The following is a 14,257-nucleotide window of genomic DNA, read 5'->3' on the forward strand; positions in this document are numbered from 1 at the left end:
TCTATCAAGTCCCTCAAAAATCAAGTTCAGGTCTCTTACGGTTGATTTTATATTGATTTTTAAATATTAAATCTATTAATCTTTAACATGATGTCATGTGACCCATGATGACGTCATCGTGACGTCACTTCAATTTTCATCTATAACACATCCCGGTCTAGGTACATACCCACTTTCAACCCAATCGGACCTGTAGCTGTGAAGATATAGGCCTTTAAAATATGCACCTTTATTGTGACGTCACGTGACTCGTGATGACATCATGATCATGTCAGTGTTCGGCACACACTTGTGGATGGTGGTCTAAGTGAGGTATTTACCCCATGGCCAACTTACAGGCAACAGCTAGTCGGTTGGCTGTCTACAGGGGAGAAGTGTGTGCCAAGTATAATTAGATTGATTTTAGTGGTCAATGTGCCGGGAATAAAAACATGTGTACAAATGCAATGGGCAAAATGACTGAAAAAAAATTCTACTCAAAGCATGAAAATCAAGGAAATATATATGCTATTGTGTACTTTAGATTTACTGTAAACATTGTGGTCATATTACTGTCTGGAGTATTGATTTTTTTTTAATGACTTTTCGGACCTTAAGGCCAAAAAAAAAAAAAGGCTCCTGTTTCTGGTATGCACGCGCGTCACCGTAGCCATGCGCGACGACAAAATTAGGGTTTTTTTCAATGTAAGGTGATGTTTCAAAACCGCCAAACTCACTGGTTTGACTGGAATCCTGCTGCTGCACAATTTTAACATGTTTTTAGATGGGGTTACGATCGAGTATAAGCTGTATGTGGCCTTTCTGGGCTCCCATATATTTTGCACAGAATAGTCGGGCGCTATTTGCAGACAGTGTTGTATTTTTGTTTTTGTGTGTGGGGAAGCCACACGTGTGTGTGGAAGCGGTGGTCGTGTATCTTGAACCTGTATGCACTTTTTTAACTAGCACAATATTTTAGGGAGCAGACTAACTACCAGCCTGGCAAAAATATGCAGCCTGGCAGCACAGGCTCGATGTCGGATGTCGCTGCATGGTATAACATTACTGTTTTCTCAGCTGTATGTGGCCTTTCTGGGCTCCCATATATTTTGCATAGAATAGTCGGTCACCATTTGCAGACGGTGTTGGATTTTTGTTATTGTGTGTGTGGAAGCCAGAGGTGCATGTGTGTGGAAGCGATGGTCGTGTATCTGGAACCTTTAAGCATTTTTTAACTAGCGCAATATTTTAGGGAACAGACTGATCACCAGCCTGGCAAAATACGCAGCCTGGCAGCACAGGCTCGATGTCTTATGTCGCTGTATGGTATGATGTTGGCCCAGGTGGACTCCCTTTCCTCCAGGTTATGAAGTACTCAAAACAGGGCAAAAAAAAATTATGGTCATTGGTTGAGCGTTTTCGTGACTTCGGTTGGCTGGAGTGACGTCACTGTTCCGACCAAAACCGAACCAAGGAGGGCGCTAGCGTGCATGTGTGCTTTTGTACATACGTACGCACGACACGGTTATAAGGAACTGATGAAAAGAGTCTACAAAAACGTACAAGTTTAACATTGCTTTAGAGTTTATTTTCCTGATGAACGTCAGTCAGCATAGCATATGGAACTCCTGAACCCCTGGATGCATAGATAGGGACACATAAAGTATGTGGGCGTGAATAAGCTTCCATAACTGAAGGATATTTTTGAGAGTTTTAACTCTTTCGCTACGGAATTTAATTTACCTTTTTCGTCCCAACTGGACGTAATTCAAAGCTGAAAATTCCGCCGAGCGTCGATGTGGGCGCCGCCATCTTTGAATGTATCTCCGTAAACAAACTGCTCACAATAACAAAAAGTGCACCCCAGCCAGACGGAGAGCCGCTGGCAGCGGCTCGAACTAGGGTCAGAGGTTATATGATATAAATTATGTAGATATGGCCCACGTCATGGGGACATCCTGTTTATTCATAGCGACGCAACCGAGCCGCTGCCAGCGGCTCTCCGTACGACCTGTACAATTTGTATGAGCCGCCGTGAGCGGCTCGCCGTAGCGAAAGAGTTAAGGGGATCGAAGCGTCATCATCTGCAACATCAGCCGACATTTGAAGAAAAAAAAGTAGGGGGGAAGAAAAAGCCGCGTCGCCGCACCACTTTTAGGGCAAGCTCCATACCAGAAACTGACAAATTTTTTGGGGGGGACCTTAGTAGACTTCTCTGAATCCGAATAACACCTGCTTTTGTCATTTTAGAAAGTTTTACAAGGTGGAAAATGCGATTTTCTTACGCGGGTTATGTTTTGTCTGGTTCAAAACTACCCCAACCCCTGTCCCGCCACCAGGCGCATTGATGTGTATAAAGGGGTATTGCGCAATCTGGTATTTCTTCACACATTAACACCAGGTTTCTCTAAATAATCTGTCTGCGACATGGCAGGTTGTTGAGAATGTGGCACAACAAGCAGCGTACAAGTAGAATGTGTTTAGCCATGGGAAAAAGTGTCCTAAACTTAACAATCGCAATAAAAGAACAAAAACAATGGCAGGCTGTTTCGGCTGGATGCCAAAACAGCCAACAAATCGTTTTCGCACGCCTTTTTCCAAAGCCCCAATGCTCAAGTTTTTATTTTAATCAATTGGAACGCCAGGCGTTACTGGCGAGAAATGTGTGGGAACATATCAGACAAAGGAACTTTTTCAAACCACCAAAAATAAAAAATATATTCCCACGCCCTTTTCCAGAGCACATTGCTCGATCAGTTAGATTCATCAACTACAGCGCTGAGCATTACCAGCGAGAGAATGTACGAAAATATAGGGCAAACAACGGAACGGAACTTCTGCAAGCCAAAAAAGGCAGCTGCTTTTGAGTTTATATACTGGAGACCACGAATTCCAGCGAATGCAAATCACAAAGCGTCGCCGCTTGGCATTATACTTTGTTTTATTCTCACTCGCAAACAAAAATTTTTATCCATTATACAGCAAATGTTAAACACAAAGTAAAACCACAATTGGGAGATTTATTTTGACGATAATCTTACGTATTTTGATACAGTCGATGATACTCTCGATCTTCCCCAATATCAAAATTTTCGATATTTCAATATGGTAAAAAGAATGATATCGGTGATATCGATATCAAAACAATATCGAATTGTCGAGTAATATCGATATATCAACTGTGCTTAACACATCCCAGCCTAGGTACAAACCAACTTTCAACCCAATCGTTCTGTAGATTTAGGCCTTCACAATACGCACCTATAATGTAATGTCATGTGACATGTGACGAAGTCATGATGATGTCAATTTCCGACACCAATTTACAGGTGCTGGGAAAGTGTGTGCCAAGTATAAAGGAAATCAGATTGATTCTAGTGCCCAAAGTACCGGTGTAGCATGATTTTAGGTTTTATGAAATACGGACTCATTGGTGGTATTACGCATGCTCACGCATAGATTATTGGGAGAGGGACCGGTCACGTGAGAGGGTTTAACCAATACAAGGGAAAAAGAGTCCGATTTTCATACGAGTCCGATTTTCATGCGACACTGGGAACAAAAAAATGACTGAAAAAGAAAAAAAGGGGGGGGGGGAATCTTAACAAATACAAAGGCTGTTTTCAGCATGTTTGCCGAAACAGCCCCAAACAAATCTTTACAAAAACAAAGGCTATTTTGGCAAATGTGCCAAAACAGCCAACTAGATTAATGTTTGTGGACAAACACATGGCTGTTTCAGCATTTTGTCATTGTATTTTTATGCCCCGCGGCGAAGCCGAAGGGGCATACTGTTTCCGCCTTGTCCTTCCGTGGGTGGGTGGGTGTGTGTCTGTGTGGGTGGGTGGGTGGGTGTGTGGGTGTGGGTGTGTGTGTCCGGACAAATCTTGTCAGCGCGATAACTTGAGAAATACTTTACATATGAACTTCAAATTTGGTTTGTGGATTGTCCTTGGTAATTCTAAGAAGCCTTTTGCATTTGGGGCCATAGGTCAAGGGTCAAGGTCACAGTGGCTGAAACAATAGAAATTTTGTCAGCGCGATAACTTGAGAAATACTTTACATATGAACTTCAAAATGGTTTGTGGATTGTCCTTGGGAATTCTAAGAAGCCTTTTGCATTTGGGGCCAAAAGGTCAAGGGTCAAGGTCACAGTGGCTGAAACAATAGAAATTTTGTCAGCGCGATAACTTGAGAAATACTTTACATATGAACTTCAAATTTGGTTTGTGGATTGTCCTTGGTAATCCTAAGAAGCCTTTTGCATTTGGGGCCAAAAGGTCAAGGGTCAAGGTCACAGTGGCAAAAACAAAAGAAATTTTGTCAGCGTGATAACTTGAGATATACTTTACATATAAATTTCAAATTTGGTTTGTGGATTGTCCTTGGCAATCCTAAGAAGCCTATCGCATTGGGGGTCGAAAGGTCAAGGGTCAAGGTCACAGTGGCTAAAACAATAGAAATCTTTTATTTATTCTGAGATCATAGGGATTAGGGATTAATTCATATAAAACCTACAGAAGACACTAATGCTGTCAAGAACGTTCCATTTGACCAAGGTACATGTAAGTTGATGTTAGAGTTGTGTTATGTCATGGAAACAGTCACGGTTGCGGGGCATTTGTGTTTGTAAACACACCTGACTTGTTTTGTCATGTTATAGACTGATAGGACATAGATGTGCGGTAGAAAGTTGCAGAGTGATCAAGGCCAATAGTTCCTTAGATAACGGCTTTGAAATGGACATTTAACGTGACGTCACATTGTAACTTCCAGTCTCGGGACATCATCAATCTTTCTCCCACGCGACTTGTTCTTAGCGAGAAGCTGATTATATAGATCAGTTATAAAGGGATTTTAGCAAACTTTGCAACATCAACTGTTTATTCATTTAAACATTTTTCAACTAGCTGCTAGAGGGTGCTCTAACATTTTATTACGTCACTGGTAATTTGTTTTGTAAAGCACCACCTAGTCAGAGACTAACATCGTTGAAAGCCAATTCACATCTTTTTCCACTTTAAATTGCAAGACGCTTCCAGTTTGGACTGAAAGGAAGGGTCATGTGATTTGGCACGCACAAGATAAAATGAAGATCCTGGATTATTCTATCAATACCCACAAACATCAAGTTCAGGTCTCTCACAATTGATATTATATTGATTTTCAAAGATTAAATCTATTAATCTTTAACATGAGGTCACGTGACCTATGATGATGTCATCGTGATATCACTTCAGTTTTCATCTATAACACATCCCGGTCGAGATACATACTACATTTCAACCCAATCGAACTTGTAGTTCTGTAGATATAGGCCTTTATTAAATATAAGCACTTTTTAAATGTGACGTCATGTAACTCATGATGACGTCGTGATGACGTCAATGTTCAACACATTTTTGGGTGGTGGTCTAAGTGTGTGTGCCAGGTACAAAGGCAATCGGATTGACGTTAGTACCCAAAGTGCCGATAAAAAAAATGTACAAATGATATGGGCAAAAAGACTGAAAAAACAAAGGCTGTTTCGGCAAATGCGCTGAAACAGTAAGGCTGTTTCGGCAAATGTGCCGAAACAGCCAAAAAGGAAAAATTGTAATGAAAACAAAGGCTGTTTTTGGCATGTCTACCGAAACAGCAAATGAAACAAATTACAAATACGAATTGCTTTGTTTGTTAATTTTAATAAAATCATTACTTTTTTTATAATAGCATAAAGATGAACATGGATCTCGGGCCATTGAATTTGTATGTACATTGTATGTGATTGACACAATACATGTAGATAGCCGGCAGTCATTAGCTACGAAAGTGTGATCAAGCACTGTCAATGGATTTTGATTTTTTAATTTTATGTTTATAAAAGTGTAATGTTACATCCTTACGTGAAGTTGATGTATGTTTTTAAACATAAATAACATTTTAATAATTATGTTTGCAGTATGATACCTGGAACTCAGCTCAAAGCATAATCTGTGTGTGGAATATCAACAATTCATCACAGCCGTATCGGTAAGTGAAAGTTCTTGTATGTATCCTTTTCTTTCGTGTCTGAACATCTTATGATTGGATGTTTTGGTATCGAATTATTTTGTGAAGTTGATTTCACACAGTCACTTGCCTAAAAATTTCAATCAAGAGAATGTACTCTGACAAAAAATTGCCTTGTTAACCAATGTCAAATACTCTATCTTTCTAAAAGCAGGAACATGGGTGGAACCAGACTCTAAAAAAGTGGGGGGGGGGGCAAGGAAATATTTTGGGGCAAACAAAATAAAATCTTAAGCCTGTGTATGCATGCAGGCCAATTGTCAATGGTCCAGAAATAAGCAACTAGAGCAACTTAGTAGTGTAGTCGTTTTTATCAATGAAAAATGTATTACTCCGAAAAATGGTGTATAACAAATATATAACAAATGTACAAAGACTGCACACTGGCAACGGCTGTATAAATGCATGTGTGTGTTTTTTTGTATGTGTACCAATGGTTTTGAATGCTTTCATTGTCCCCAAATTTGTCCATATTTTATGAATCTTAGCAGCGAAGAAAATCAACATAATTAATCTATGTGTTGATAAAGAGTTTGGAGAAAACTGGGGAGGGGTAAAATTGGGGGGGGGGGGCAATGGAAAAACTGGCGGGGGGGGGGGGCAAATTTCCCCTCATGCCCCCTTCCCCGCTACTGAGTAGGAAAAATACTTCTCTCATGATCAGTCTCATACACTGTGGTCATTTGCAACAGTACTGCTCTTCTCCTAAATGCAGGCCCCATCACCAAGGGGGAGGGGGCGCCTGGTGGGGCGAGCAATTGCCCCCACCCCCCCCCAAAAAAAAGCCATACATGTATTTAGCTGTTTTGATGACACACCGAAACAGTTCTTGTTTTTGTTAATATTTTTTTTTTTTTTTGCTTTCCCGCTTCAAAGCAGAAAAGCTTTGTTTTTGTTCTGAATTTTTTTTCTTTTTGCTTTTCCGCTTGAAAGCCGAAAAGCATTGTGTTTGTTCTAATTTTTTCTTTCTTTCTTTTTGTTCCACCCCAAATCCCAAAGGCTTTGTGCACTTATATTCGGGCCCTGCACTTTGTCCATAAAACAAACTCGTATTCTATTGAAACCTAACATATGTAAAGACCCCATAGGGAGTTTGTGTCCCGAAGAGTGACGCTACGATTACGTCGTACTGGGTGGCATGACGTCATCTTAAATGTGCAAACTTTAAGACCCTATATCTAAAGGACTGTAAGTCAGATTGGGTTGAAACTCGGTATGTAGGTAGACCGGGATGTGTTATAGGTAAAAATTGAGGTGACATGATCATGACGTGATGGTGTGATTTTATATCGATTTTTGAAGTTTTGGACCTTTAAGCCATATCTAACGAGCGTAATATGCTAAATTCAAAATTCTTTTTGTATTATGTTTGTTAGGTAACAGGTATATTCACAAAATTGTGAAATTTGTGTGACGTCATTACAACGTCATAAAAAATGTGATTTTTATGAAACACATATAAGGGAATGTCCGATCGTCATGAAATTTGGTGGGTTGGTAAATAATAGTACTAGTACACAAAATCTGAAATGACATCACGATGACATCATCGATAGGTTTTTTACGATTTTTAAAATATTTACAATTTTATTCTGCTTACAAAATTTAACACTTTTATTCATCCGATTGACTTCAAACTTGGTATACAGGGCTCGAATTTCATGAAAAAAAGCACTAGACAGCAGGTCTAGTAACCGAAGAATCTTACTGGACCTGAACTATTTTTACAAGACCTGTGTCATAAATAAGAAAAAAAAACACCAACATTTTGCACTACATGTATGTGACAGGAAGACAACAAAATGCTACATGTATTTACGAGTTGCCCATTTCCCGTGTGCGCTTGGCTAGTTCCCTGGAAAATTATTAGTCTAATTCTCTTGAAGGGGCACAGCAGTCCTTCAGTTAAAGAAAATCCAGGAGAGAGCTATAAATGCTCTCCTCAAATCTTTGAGGAGAGCAAATGGATTTTAAGGAGAGCGATAATTTGCTCTCCTTAAAATCCATGGATAAACGACGGTAAACATTGTTTTTGTTTTGTTTTGAATATCAGGATTTATTCAAGGGGCTGCATTATTATTAGTTTTGGCATAATAATATGCTCAAGTGGCTTAACTTCTTTCATTTTTGTAACTGTAAGACAAGGTAAAATTTATATAAACAAAATAACTAAATGGAGATTAATAAAAGGTTTGAATTCTGCTTACGCTTCCTTTTAACTCCATGTCCTGTTCATTGAACAGGCATAGCTCTAGTTTTTCTTTCTGTTCTATCCCAAATCGCATAGACTTTGTACACGTTTTGTTCCCTGCGGCATTTTGAACCTAAAACAAACTCGAATTCTAATGAAACTTGTCCCATGTAAAGACCCAATAGTGAGATTGTGACCTGAAGAGTGACATCATGATGACGTCATCATGGGTCACGTGACATCTTCAAAATGCAAACTTTAAGACCTTACATCTAGAGAACCAAACTATATCTATAAGTCTGATTGGGTTGAAACTCGGTGTGTATGTAGACCGGGATTTTGTGTGCAAAATATGCAGTTTGTGGGCTTTGACTTTGCGTTGCAAGCAAAAATGGCGCTGGTAAGACGTGTGAAGAAGCTGCAGATATATTGAAGGAAATTAGAGTTCGGCGCGGCTCTTCGAAAGCCAATATTCGCAAATTCTGTCATGAGAAAATGACATAAATGTAAAGAGCTAGGGCAATTTGCCAGGCAGTGACTCGATCCCAAGGACACATTAATATTCCAAAGTGCATTGCTTAATTGCAAAACCTGAATCAAAAAATGGTAGACAAGACTGTTGACCGTTTTGTCAGTGTCATGTTTTTGTAAAACAACACTCTAAAAATAAAGCAACTAAATCGTTTATCGCTTTTTATAATTTTTAAAAGAAAAAGGCATTTTTTTTTGTGACTTAATATTGTTTGACAAAACTGTAAAACGACGAAACTGTCAACAGTTCATTTACTGTTTTTGTTTTTGAGGAAATCCAAAATGGTAAAAACGAAATAACGGTATGTACCGGTACTGGGATTGGCTATGTCTAGTTTGGCTATGCTGGCCCAAAGGAAGAGGCTCCATGAAAGAAGCTGCCGGTCGTGGCAACACCCAGCACCCGGCACCCAGAGGTGAGGTAGGCTGTCGACCAGTATTGGTTTCTTGTGATGCCACTTTTATTGATTCTAAAGTCACTCAGTTTCAAGCAGGAAGACTGAAACACTTTGTAACACAATGGCAAGCAATCACTTCAGATAAAGATATCTTAGAATTCAATGCTCAAGAATGGGGATTTGTGGATGCAGAGATAAAACACTTGTTAGACAAACACGTTCTAGAGGAAGCACTTCCTGTTGATGGAGAATCTCTCTCTCAACTATTTTCCTCGTGCCCCCCCCCAAAAAAAATGGAACATTTGGGTTGATTTTAAACTTTTAACATGCATATTATTAAAATATATCCATTTCAAAATGGAAACTTTTGACATAACAATTAAACTGCCATCACCAGGTAGGGGGGGGGGGAGGAGGAGAAAATGAATCACATCAACTATTAAGAGCTCTTGGGAGCCTTTTTTGTCTTGATTCCTTTAAAAACGGAAATTGCTGGAAAACATGTCCACTTATTGTCAGACAATACAACGGCAATTGCCTACATCAATCACCTTAATGCCCTGGCATCAGAAATATGGGAGTGGTGTATCAAATGGAATGCGTGGTTGTCAGCAGGACATGCATGCTTTGAAAGTAGAAACTTTAAGGAGAGTGGTCCCTAAATAAACAAGTCTTTGAAACACTAAATATTGTTTTCGGTACCCTGGAAGTTCACCTTTTTGCCTCTCCCTTGAATACTAAGTGTATGAGATATGTATCCTGGCAAAAGGATCCCCAGCTGACTTTGTTGATGCATTTTCTCATTCATGGTCAGGTTTTTACTCTTACATTTTTCCACCTTGCAGTCTGATGGGGAGAGCTCTGCAGAAAGTGCAGCTGGAGAGATGCAGATCTTTGGTGATTGCTCCTTACTGGCCGACACAACCTCGGTCCACCCTGTTCACAGACCTCTTGTCCCAGGCGCCAGTACTCCTGCCACAGATGGACACACTACTAACATTGCCGTACAGCGACAAGTTACATCCTCTCCGAAAGAAATTAAGATTGATAGCAGGACTGTTATAGACTTGAATGGTATTTCGGTATTACCGGATAGTCACAGGTTTTTTTAAATACCGATCAAAACCGACTAATTATTCATGAATACGGAAACACAGGTGAAACACAGGTATGGAATTTCGATACCACAGTATTCTTCCTTAGTGTTCAGAATCTTCGCAAAAGCCTTAAATTCAAACAGAAAGACAAACAACCTCTTTGACATGTTTGATTCCATTCCTTGTGGTTCCAGGCATCCAGTTTCATGTCTGCATTGTCAATTACCGTTGACAGATAAGACACAATTGTCAAGCTCGACTAGAAAACCTGATACTTCAGCAGCTGCAATAATACAAAGGCCTTTAAAGTTCTGCTAACGCCGCCGTGTTTGCAGTTTTCTTTGTTTGTAAAGTGTCTGGACGGGAAGTTCAAACAACGTTTTACACATGGAAATGTTTTGACGGTCGTGACAAAAAATGGTCGTGTTAATTGTTTCTCCGTGGTTGTTTTAGAGATTTGAAATCTACATCATCATGCATTATTTTTGCCAAAACATAGTTCCCAAGAATATAAGCAGCAAGAAAAAAAACTTGTCAATCTTGGTTATGACCGCCAAACCTACAGGCTTCAGTCATGGAGCAAGATTCCGTGCTATATGCGTGCGAGGTGCACGTGCAAAGGGAAGGGACTCGCCTGAATTCACATGCGATGCTGAGCCATCCAATATGGGGAAATTGAGAAAAAATATTTCCAAGAAATCGCGATATCAAAAGCCATGATGTCTCAATTAAATAAAAGATACCTTTTTGAGACTTTGATTACAGAACTCCTTTCAGGAGCTTGCGACACCATCACGGTATCTTTGTCATCGTGGGCCTCGGGAATACCCTAGTATTCGTACTAGGGAATACCCTAGTACGATCAGTGTCAGCACCGACATGCAAAAGAAAGAAATCTGGACTCACCTGAATAGAATGCCAAGTGAGCCGTCTGTGAAAATTAAGAAAAGAAAATATTCCAACGAAAGCCCAATATAAAAGCTATGAATTCTCATTGTGGGGAAAACCCCTGTACAATATAGAAGCGTACGTACACTTACAGTGTAACTTACAAAATCCCCCGAATACACCTGCGTCATGTGGGTGGACGTACATGTCAGCGCATGATACGCATACCCGTGGTTCCACACTGGTTCCACTGCATTCATCGATCTAAAACACCCTTTTAAAAGTATCTGATCGGCCATCTAAAACCGTACCCGGAACATTTTTTTTATTCATGTTTTGGTACGATTGGTCCGTTGATTATTCATTGGTACCGACATGCAAAGGGAAGGGACTCGCCTGTATCATACGATGCTGAGCCGTCCAGATAACAATCGAGAAAAGAAATTACTCGAAAAGAAAGCGTAATATCAAAGCCATGATTTCTCATCGTGGGAAAACCCCCGTACGATCACACGTTACAAAAGCCCCCTTACGCCCGTCCTGCTGGGTCCACAAGCACACGTCATGACATGTGCTTTTTCCCACGCTCTGCATGGATCGAGCTGATTGGCCATCTAAAACGGCACTCAAAATATTTTCCATTCATGCTTTGGCATGATTAGTCCATTTGTTATGAAGGTCGTGGCACCGACAACTTCATATTATCATAATTATTAGAATGACCGATCACGTGACAAGGAGTGTGATTATTTTTTAGTGATTATTTTTTATAGGAGTCCGATTTTCACATGACACTGGCGAAGCACGTAAGGAGTCGCTGGTGGCCTGCATGAATTGCATGAGCCTATTGAATAACTCACAATGGACACCAATTGAAAAGCATACGTTCACTAGGATAGGGGGATCATCGCTTGGTCAGCCTCAGGCATCGGTCGACGATCTGCATTATTTTTTAGTGAACCTTCGAACAATACAATACGACAAAAAGTAAGCTTTTCATTTTTAATAATCTGTTACAGTGCTATATTTTTACAAACAAATGGACTGAAAATGAAACCATTACACTTTAGTCTTGGAGATTTGCGACGTGAAGCATTTGCGTGATTTATGCCGCGCCAGCGGCTTATCAACTCGGCACGTGGTGCCTGGTGGTAAGTTGTTTTTCCCCCGATAATGACGTAATACCCCACTTAACATAATACCGTGGTTTTAGTGAATACTGCATTTTTTTTTTCACTGGATACATCGGTATAACTAGTAAATGCAATACCGTAATACCGTCACAAGCCTAGACTGTTATCAGGCGTACCTACCGAAAGGCTCAGTTGTCAAGACGTGCAACAAGTATCATGCTCAATGCTTGGAAGTTGGGAACACATCAACAGTATTCAGTTTATATCAGAAAGTGGCATACATTTTGTGAGCAGAGGGAAGTTGATTGTGTTAAACCAATGTCAGTGTAGTTTTTGAATTCATAACAATGCTGTACGATCAAGGCTTAGGTTATAGCGGTATTAATACTGCACGCAGTGCCCTTTCCCAGATCATAGTATGGAAAGGTCATAGCACCATTGGGTCACACCCTTGAGTGATTAAATTTGTCAAGGCTGTTTTTAATTAGAGACCACCTGTACCTAGGTATTCAGGCACATGGGATGCTGCAGTGCTTTTAAGGTTTTTGCAGTCTTTGTCCCCAGTTAGGGAGATATCACTAAAACAGTGAACTCTGAAGGTGGTGTCATGGATGGCGTTGCTAGTAGCTGCAAGAGCTTAGACTTTGTCTGTCTTGGATTTGAAGAACATGACAAAGTCCAAGTCAAAATTTTGCTTCAAAATTGGAGCAGCAGATCTAAACAATGTAGACCAGGGTACACCCCACTTCCAGTGGACTTGCTGGCCTATCCAGTGGATAGACGCCTTTGTATTTACAGAGTTTGGAAGAGTATATTGCCCGTACTGCGCCTTTAAGAAACTGTGAGTCTTGGCTCTTCATAAGCTACATGAGGCCTCACAATCATGTGACACCATCCACAATAGTGACGTGGCTTAAAACTGCCATGGCCAAAGCAGGTATTCACACATCAGTTTACAAGGCTCATAGTGTGCGTGCAGCTGCTACATCACAGGCATTAAAGGCAGGAGGAAATATCACTACACCTCATAAATATTCATGATCAAATTGGAGCGCGTCATTGGCCGATTCCGCCGCACATCCGGGAAGTAAAAATGATATGTGCCCAGGTGACGTCATCCCGGTGAGTATCCAGCTCGCTGCCGTGCGGTAGTTTTTTTCTGGTAGCACCAGAAACAGAACATGTAGTCTGTGGCATGAAATCTTTACGGAACCAGTCTGTTTTTGAAGTCCTTGTAACTACTGCAGTGAAGACACATTAAAGAGCGTTGACAAAAGTCTATTTCATAGACTGGTGAAGAACTTGAATATCTTGTACTGAATAAAGATGCAAAATCTACGAAGGCCGTTATCGACAAGGCACAGGCCACTAAAAAGGCAGTGAGGCTACTAAATATTTACATGTATGAGGTGTAGTGAAACAAATACAGCATGGTTTATTTCTGGAAAGTAGTTGGAATTACTGATCCCTCGGTGTACTGTAGGTCAGCTTGACTACCTCCCTCCGCTTCGCATCGGAAGGTAGTCAAGCTGACCTGCACCTCAGGACCAGTAATTCCCACTACTTCCACTCAAACCCTGCTGTATTTGTATATTCCTCAAATTTTAAAAACAGCTGGTTGGTCAAATGCAGGTACTTTCGCTAGATTTTATAAGAAAAATGTTACAACCGAATCAGCTATGGGGGAACATGTCCTGTCAAGTGTATGCAAATAAACAGACAATTGCTGGTTAATAGGACATCTGTACTCTTGGTTATGTGCCATTGTTGACAATTCAGGTTTTAAAACAAGTAATTTGAACAGGCAAGTGTTTTGCATTTGCATTAAGTTGTTATAAAGTTGTTGTTTACCCACGATTGGGGCTGTACTGCAGTTTATGGCAGTTGTTGCTGTGTATTTTTCAACCTTGTTGAAAGGCAAAAGGTTGTCAGAATTTCAGTCATTTGTAATTTTCCTGTTTGATGATCCAGCAAATTGTTTTTTTTTTC

The 14,257-nt window shown here is 40.3% G+C and overlaps 1 protein-coding gene across 1 annotated transcript in view; it reads left to right on the forward strand.

Moving 5' to 3' along the window:
• Positions 1–14,257, forward strand: part of LOC119722043 (cytoplasmic dynein 2 intermediate chain 1-like) — a 244,618-nt gene that overhangs the window by 158,519 nt on the left and 71,842 nt on the right. Inside the window, exon 15 of the mRNA XM_038192032.1 lies at positions 5,921–5,991. Coding sequence (XP_038047960.1) covers positions 5,921–5,991 — 71 coding nt within the window. The remainder of the gene's footprint in view (positions 1–5,920; positions 5,992–14,257) is intronic.

Source organism: Patiria miniata, unplaced genomic scaffold, assembly GCF_015706575.1.
Source record: "Patiria miniata isolate m_02_andy unplaced genomic scaffold, ASM1570657v1 HiC_scaffold_14, whole genome shotgun sequence".
In the NCBI taxonomy this organism is placed as follows: domain Eukaryota; kingdom Metazoa; phylum Echinodermata; class Asteroidea; order Valvatida; family Asterinidae; genus Patiria; species Patiria miniata.